This window comes from Hibiscus syriacus, unplaced genomic scaffold (assembly GCF_006381635.1).
Source record: "Hibiscus syriacus cultivar Baekdansim isolate YM2019G1 unplaced genomic scaffold, ASM638163v2 tig00110065_pilon, whole genome shotgun sequence".
NCBI classification, from domain to species: Eukaryota; Viridiplantae; Streptophyta; class Magnoliopsida; order Malvales; family Malvaceae; genus Hibiscus; species Hibiscus syriacus.
The window spans coordinates 883495-891775 of NW_024062585.1; the positions used below are offsets into that span (position 1 = coordinate 883495).

General features: G+C 32.4%; 1 protein-coding gene across 1 annotated transcript; it reads right to left on the bottom strand.

The window, feature by feature from the left end:
- Positions 1–2211: 2211 nt before the first annotated feature.
- On the bottom strand, positions 2212–4626 carry LOC120214545 (pentatricopeptide repeat-containing protein At3g62890-like). Its single transcript, XM_039212427.1, has one exon. The coding sequence runs from the start codon at positions 4552–4554 to the stop codon at positions 2389–2391; it is 2166 nt and encodes a 721-aa protein (XP_039068358.1). The 5' UTR covers positions 4555–4626; the 3' UTR covers positions 2212–2388.
- Positions 4627–8281: the final 3655 nt, after the last annotated feature.

The following is an 8281-nucleotide window of genomic DNA, read 5'->3' on the forward strand; positions in this document are numbered from 1 at the left end:
TTTGTTCAAAAATAACTCTCAACCTTTCTACATTGATCGCTCACACCCCTTGCATCTATGGTGCTCGAACCTAAGTCTTGAAAGAATAACAATAATTCCTTTACCATGGAGGCCACTTTGGTTCGTGCAATAATAAAAATATTAAATAAAGTTGTACGGCTTCCCTATAGATATGATAGATTTATAATTAATACAAAATATTTTTAATAAAATAAGAATATTAAATAGTTTTAAATATGCATTGTACACATGGAACACATATATGAAGTATTTATAAAATATATATTTTTAATATATTTTAATTTTAATTTGCTTGTAAATAAGAAATATTGTGATTTAAAAATTAATTTAAATTTTTAAGTGATGATATTTTTGTATTGAATAAACTGAGGGATAATCGTTATATTTTTTACTATAAATCTTGAATCAAGTTATTTTATGGTATTCTTTCGACTAATGAATGATAAGTGTTATACTTTTGAAGATATCCTCTGAAAATAGTATTTCTATCCATAATTCAACCGGAATTTTATACTTTTTGAATGGTTACAACTTGGTGATTAAATCTTTGATAGTCTTATGTGATTTATTAGAGTCAAATTTGTTCAACACTAGTCATTATATAGCTGAAATATTTTATATCCGATGAAAAGCTGAAAGAGGGGATCTTTTTTATTTTCTATCTTCTCACTCTAACAGAAAACAATCATCTCTCCGAGCTATCTTTATTCTCCTTTCTTTCACATAATAACATTGGCCAATAATCATTATTTCACTGATTATGATTATCCGTCCAAACTAAAAGGGTAACAAAGAGAAACTAACAACTCATAAGATTAAATATTTCTCATCAACTGTTATATTTTAAAATTATAATAGAAATGAGATAGCTTAAGTAGATGTCGAATTTTAGTGAGGGTAAAGTTTTGAAAAATTGAGAGGGCAAAAAAAATGAGAATATATTAACATTATAAAAATAAAAATATGTTAATGTGAAAATTAAATGAAAACAATTATAGAGCCAAAAGAGTAATTTGATTTTTGTTTTCATGAAAATTCAAACGCTTAATTCAGGTTTGTAAAAGCTATGTTTCTTGACCGATGGCCACCACGGAAGAAACTTCAATGAAAATTCAGAGTTCATCAATCATTTTAATTTGATATTAGGGTGTTTGGTAAACGACTTTTCAAAGAGCTTTTAGTTTATTTAAGTATAAATAGCTTATTCGTAGTCAAATCATCTATTTTTAATGTTCGTTAAATACCTTCTTGAAATAGTTTATTGTGCAAAAATAAACTGAAAATGAAAACATCGTAAAATCTAACGGTTTTGAAGAGCTTATTATAAAATAAAATGTTAAATGACATATTTAACCTTATTATTTTCATAATTACATCATTGTCATAAAACCTAATCTAATGAAATAGCCTCCATCCTAATATATTTTAGTGAAATTTTATTTTATTAGTCTATTTTTTAGTTGTAGGTTCTGAAATATATTTTAGTTAAGAAAAAATAGCAAAACATGAAAGCAGAAAAAAATGTAATGTTGATATTTTATACAAGGTTAACCGTGTGTATCATCTCACAAGGTTAATATTTGCAAATATTAAATTTAAAAAATATTTTCAAAATTTTTAAAAATATTCACTAATTTTCTTAAGGAATTTTTAATTCATTGTCAAAAACATTTTATCCGAATAATTTCACCCCAATAAAGATCAAAGTATTATAAAAATTATATGTATTTAACAACTAAATGTATAATACCTTTATTTGTCATTTTACTCATATCAATTATCAGCTATCATCTGTATTTTACCTAACACTTCTATATAAACAGTTAATCAAATCGGTTTATCAAATCAACTAATTAAATCAGTTAGTCAAACTGAAATCAACTATCAATTGTTTACCAAACACCCCCATTGACTTTTACAAACAAGCCCTCGAATTTTATGTCAATGAGTGCATAATGAGAAAATTAAATAAAATTTAAGAATATTAAATTACAAAATTTCAGGGATATGACCTTAGATCATTGATAAAAAAAATACAAAAATAAAATCTAAATTATATAAAAATTTAAAATTTCTCTAAGGTTCGATCGCATCTCAACAATCCCTCAGTATATTCCTACCTACAATCCTATAGGAGCAAGCAAATGGATTTTCCTTTTCCTCCTAAAGCCTGTAGTTTTTTGCCTGCTGGGCATGGAAAAGTTGATTGATTAGGATCAAGTTCATTGTATTTGTACATTGAATATGTCGTTCTGCTAAAACAGCTGCAAAACAGATGAAATTATTATGATTAAGTTCATTGTATTTGTGATTATCTTCATACAAACATCTGCCGGAAAGTGCTGCCTCGATTTCCGCAATTTATGATCACCAAAAGTCCTTACAAGAGCAAGATCCATTCTTAAAATGGTGGAACCTGATGGCATCCCTGACTATAATCTCTCGACTGTAAATTTCGGATAGAAGCTTAAACACCGAGTGACAATCTCCGCAGACTCGAAGATTCTTCATTATTCTTATAGTTTCTCCGGCGCCGGAGCTGACTAACCAGAACGCCAATGCCAATTTCTCACTGTGATAAGACACAACAGTTTCCTTCTCTTCTTCATCTATATCAAACATTACTTGCACTGTATTGGGAACATACCCTGCAGATCTAAGACGCATTGCCATATCTTGGAGCATGGATTCAATCCCTTTGTCTTGCAAGTGAGACTTGTCGCTAGCCAAAAACCGACGAATAGTTCCCCGAAACTCGATATAGCTCCACCCGGGAGGCTTTTGGATGCCTCTATCTTCCATCACCTTTCTTATTCTCTCAGCTTGTTCCCATCTGTTTGTATTGGCAAGCATGTTGGACAACAAAACATAATGAGCTCCGTGATCAGGCTCTAGTTCAATAAGTTTTTGGCAAGCAACTTCACCGATCTTAACATTTCGATGGAGTTTACAAGCACTCAATAAAGCTCTCCAGATTACCGAGTTGGCCTCAAATGGCATACTTTGAATTAAATCATAAGCTTCATCCAAGCAACCATCTCGGCCAAGGAGGTCAACCATGCAACCATAATGTTCCTTTTGTGGTTTAATACCATACACATCCAACATCGATCTAAATAACTCTTTGCCTTCTTTGACTAGGCCACTGTGACTGCAAGCAGATAAAACTGCCACAAAGGTAACACTATCTGGTTCCAGCCCTATCGATTCCATATCCCAAAAAACAGCCAAAGCGGACTCACCAAGCCCGTGCTGAGCTAGACCGGAGATCATCGAATTGAAAAGTGAAACAGTCCATAAACCCTTTGGAATGCTGTGAAACATGTGCAGAGCAGAATCCATCTTTCCGCATTTCGAATACATATCGATTAACGCAGTTGAAACAATAATGTTTTGTCTGCATAACTCACCCTCAATGTACCTACTACGAAGCCTCTCGCCTAAACTAAGAGCTCCAAGTCTAGCACAAGCTGAAAGAACAGCAGCCATAGTACATTCATCGGGTCGTATTCCCAAATCTTCCATCTGCTTAAAAAGCTCCAATGCTTCACTGCACTGTCCCGACTGCGAATATCCACTAATCATAGCCGTCCAACCGATTAGATCCCGTTGCGGTTGGTCCATCTGATCAAACATTCTCCTAGCAGCCTCGGTTTCTCCTCGTCGAGCGTACCCCGATACCATGGAACTCCAAGCTGCAGTACTTTTGTTACTTGGCATTGAGCTGAACACCCTCTCAGCCAAATCCATCAACCCAGATTTCGCATAAGAATGAAGAATAGCAGTCTTAAGCAACACGTTAGATTCAACACAACGAAGGTTCCTATAAACAAAACCATGAATCTCTTTTCCTATCCTATGATCATTCAACGATGAAAAAGCAGACAACAGGGCAACAAAAGTGAACTCATCAGGCAGAACACCCGAATCTTGCATTTTTCTAAATAGATTCAGAGCACGCCCAGGTTCGCCCGCCAAGCCGTACCCATTTATCATAGTATTATAAGAAACAAGGTCTGTAACAGGACTTTCTTCAAACATAATCTGGGCATCATTTAAACGTCTGAAAACCAAATAAAAATGCATCAAAGCATTCCCGACAAAAGGATCCAATTCAAACCCAAATTTTATGACATGCCCATGAACTTGAACTCCTGGTTTATGGGTCGATAGTCTTGCACACGAGTTGAGTAAAAATGGGTAAGTGAAGTTGTTAGGAGATATGTTTACTTGGTGAAGCATGGAGGAGTAGAAGCCAAGTGCTTTTTCAGGGAATTTACTATGGGAAAATCCCCTTATCATGGTGTTATACACGAACTGATTTGGGTGTTGAATTTGTAAGAAGAGAATCTGAGAGTACTTAGTACCATCTTCGGAACCCAGTAAGGCAAAGAAAGAGATGAATCGGCTGATGGGGAAGACATGGTGTTGGAAGCCATTGAGGATTATTTGAGCATAAACTTGAAATGCTTGTTTGATGGTTTTACATGATTCTAACAAATACAATGGCGGTGGGATTCCAAAAGGTAGCATTTTTACTGTTCCAAAATTCCAAGTACATTAAATCAAAATTCAGCTACCCATCTTAAGAAAGACCATTGATCGAGATTGAAACTTTCCTTTTAACTCCCATGTGTTTATGAACCATGTAACATAAAGCTGTCTTCTTTTTCATATTGGCGTGTGAAGGAACAAGTTCAATTGCCGGAAAAAAAAGCAAGTGCTTCGGTGGGTCTCGACTCATCTTTGCAAGTTTTTTATTTGGTTTTGGTTGTAAAGCGGTACAACCTAAAAAGTTTAAAAAATGATAAAATTTGAATGCTATAGAAAATGTTATAAAAACTATAATATTTTAGGTTGAGTATAATTTAAAATGTTATATTCTTTCTAATAGTTTTTTTATAATCTAAAATATTATGAAAATAATTAAAAATATTACTCCTTCCGTTTTCTAAATTTGTTCTTTAATATTTTAAAATTAAAAAAAATTTAAACTTTAACTATGTTTATTTTAAATATTTAAAATAATGAAATTTTATAAAATATATATTTAAAATTATTTGATTGAAGGTTTTTAAATATATCTTTTTATATTTTTATCAATAATAAAATTTAAATACCAATGAGTTAAAATTTAAAAATTTGATTAAAAAATTAGTAAAATACACATTTAATAGGACAGGGGAGTAATATTTTAAGTTGCAACGGAAAATATAACACCCTAATCTAGTCCAACCCGAAGATCTATAGATTACGATGCCACACGGAACCACCGAAATGGACAACCCTAATTTTTTTTCAAAAACATTTATAAACACCCAAATACATGTATATACGACCATAATGTTAAATCAAAATAGAAATAGAGTTATGACTAGAATAATACGAGGTCCATATAGAATACATACCCTCTAAATATACTCAAGACAAACTCTACAAATTGTTTGGTCTGGAATGTACTGTCACTAATAGGCTCCTCAACGATTCCTACTGACATGCGCACAAAAACACATTCCATACGCTAAGCTCACAAGCTCAGTGCCACAAAAATAACTATGTGATACTACATGCATTCATTTCATGAATATACTGATGTGCAAAGTCGTAAACATGCAAAAACACATAACAAATATGAGATAGGCTAAGTAGTGTGGTCGGAGGAATTTATGTGCATCTCGGACAACATACTAGCCTATATAGAACATGATAGCTTCGGGGTAAGAACCAAAATTTACGTGCATCAGAACTTATAGCCCTTAGTCTATCTTGGATACTCGAGAGATCAGGGTGAGGACTGAAATTTACGTGCATCGAAAGTTCACATTTTGAACCTAGTCGAGCATAAAATACGATTACAGAATTTACGTGCATTGAGATTCGTATCGGTATGACCCATAATGTACGTGCATCAGATGCGTACCAACAAACAATATCCATATATTCACAAACAAAGGACAATCATCATAATGCTAGAGTAACTCAGGTGTCCTAGCCGTTTCCCAAGCATCACACAAAAGGTAATTTTATGTCATCCTAATTTGCTTGATTTCTAGGTGAGAAGTTAGAAATCTTAATTGTTTTCACTTGCAATGAATACTTGTAGCATATATGAACTCAAATCACCCAAGCTCGAAAACCCGAACCAAACAAACTAAATTGCCCAAAAATCAACAATGGTACCGATACTGGGCCAATAGTATCGATATTGACCCTTGGGTATTCGATGTTTTGAAAAATACCTTGGTATCAAAAATGCCTCAGTGTCGATATTAACCCTCTGAGTCTGAGTATCGATATTGGACCCCTAGTATCGATACTCCACTAGAGAGTATCGATAGTTCCCTTACAAAATATCATTATTTTGGCTTTTCACCCGATCCGAATAATAGAAGTGCTATGTTTTGAGCACGAATTCACACCCAAAACTCACTAATTCACTCCCATAAGACTAGTGAACGTTTTTAAATTCTTATTTGATGTCTTAGAGGTCAAAAGGTGTCATCTTTCATACTTATCAACTTCAAATACGAAATCTACCATATATTACTCTAGCATGTTTTCATTAACAAAACAAACCATATATGCATATACAATGACCTACATGTGGTATGGACAAGTTAAAATCGTGTTACCTTGAAGCTAGGTGATAGAAAAACGTCCTCAAATCATCCAATGACTAGCTTCTCCTTGTTTCTAGCCTTTAAGCTCTCCCATTGCTATGCACTAATCAAAACAAATTTAATGAGTTGCTAACTCATTTTAAACCTTAGAAAGAAACTAGAAATGTTTTAATACAACTTAAATCCCATAAAACGAACTAGAACTTAGGATTTAATAAACCTTACTGAAACATGTTTTTTTGTTAACTCGTCCAAACCTTGCAAATAAGAGCTCAATTTGAAGCTTAGGAGGTGTAAGATGATGCTCTTACCTTAGAATTCTCAAAGGAAACTTAGGATTCTTAAAGATTGGACCTTTGTTGATTTCTTGGAGAGAAAATAATGTGGCAAGAAGAGATAAAGAAGACAAAGCAATGGTGAGGAAAAAGAGATGAAACAAATGATGATATCATCCCAATTAATGGGAATTTAGCTTTGTTTCAAAAATTGGTCAAATTACTCTCCTAGTCCCTCCTATTTGGTTCATATTCAAAGACACCCCTTTTAACCCCTTTTGGGCTCATGTAAAGCTCAAATCAAAATCATTTGGGTCCAAAGCTTTATAATATAAGGAAAATTTATTCTAAGGTCTATTTGAATAAACCCGAAACTCCTAACCCGTATTTTGGGGTGTGATAGAAAATGTTATAAAGAATGTAATATTCTATGTTGTGTTCAACCTAAAATTTTATGCTTTTCTATAATATTTTCAATTGTGCTCAATTTCTACCCTTTGTTAGCCTAAAATTAGATTATCCTATTTTTAGACTTTTGTTGTTTTTGGTTAATTAGTAGAAAGCCTGGTTAATTAGTAGAAAGCCAAATGAGATTAATGGATGGACTTTCTCTAGCGATGTAAATGATATAAAGTAACTCAATTACTCAAGTTTGATTCGGTAAAAGTTCTATTAACATTTAATTTGAATGAACTTAATTTAATTTTAAACTCGACTCAAATTCTTAGGGAGACTAAGCGAGTTACTTGATAATCGACTTGAAAAGTTCACAAGCAACTAAAAAACAATATATTATTTTTTAATTTTTTAAAATTATCTTATTAATAATATTAACATTTATATGTTGTTGTTCTTTAAAATGTAGTGTAAGATTTTTATGTACTTAAAGTTCATGTTCAAGTTCGAATATGAATCAAGCTTTAGTTCAAGCTTTAATAATGCTAAGTTTGAGAATGTTTCGAGTAAAAAAAATTTTTGAGCTCAAGTTGAGTTTCAGTTAATAATTTTGAGTTCAATTCGAGCTTGCAAATGTTTTAGTCAAACTCAACTTTAAACTTTTCGAATCGAGTCAAACTCAATAATACTCGAACTTGACTCATCTTTTTTACAACTCTAAACATCAAAGTAGAATTTACTTCAATGTTATAATTCAATTTCAATATATATATATATATATTTATATATTAACTAATGATATTTAAATATATACAATTTAAGGTAAAGTACACAAATAGTCCCTCGACTATAGGGTGATGTTTTGATGGGTCCCTTGACTATTAAAAGTTATAAAATGGTCCCCTAACTATAGGGTGTTGCTTTGTTAAGTCCCATGAGTATTAAAAATTATAAATTGATCACTCGACT

Bases quoted from the DNA above. Each gene is read 5' to 3' on its own strand.
- LOC120214545 (XM_039212427.1), bottom strand. From the start codon at position 4,554: ATGCTACCTTTTGGAATCCCACCGCCATTGTATTTGTTAGAATCATGT.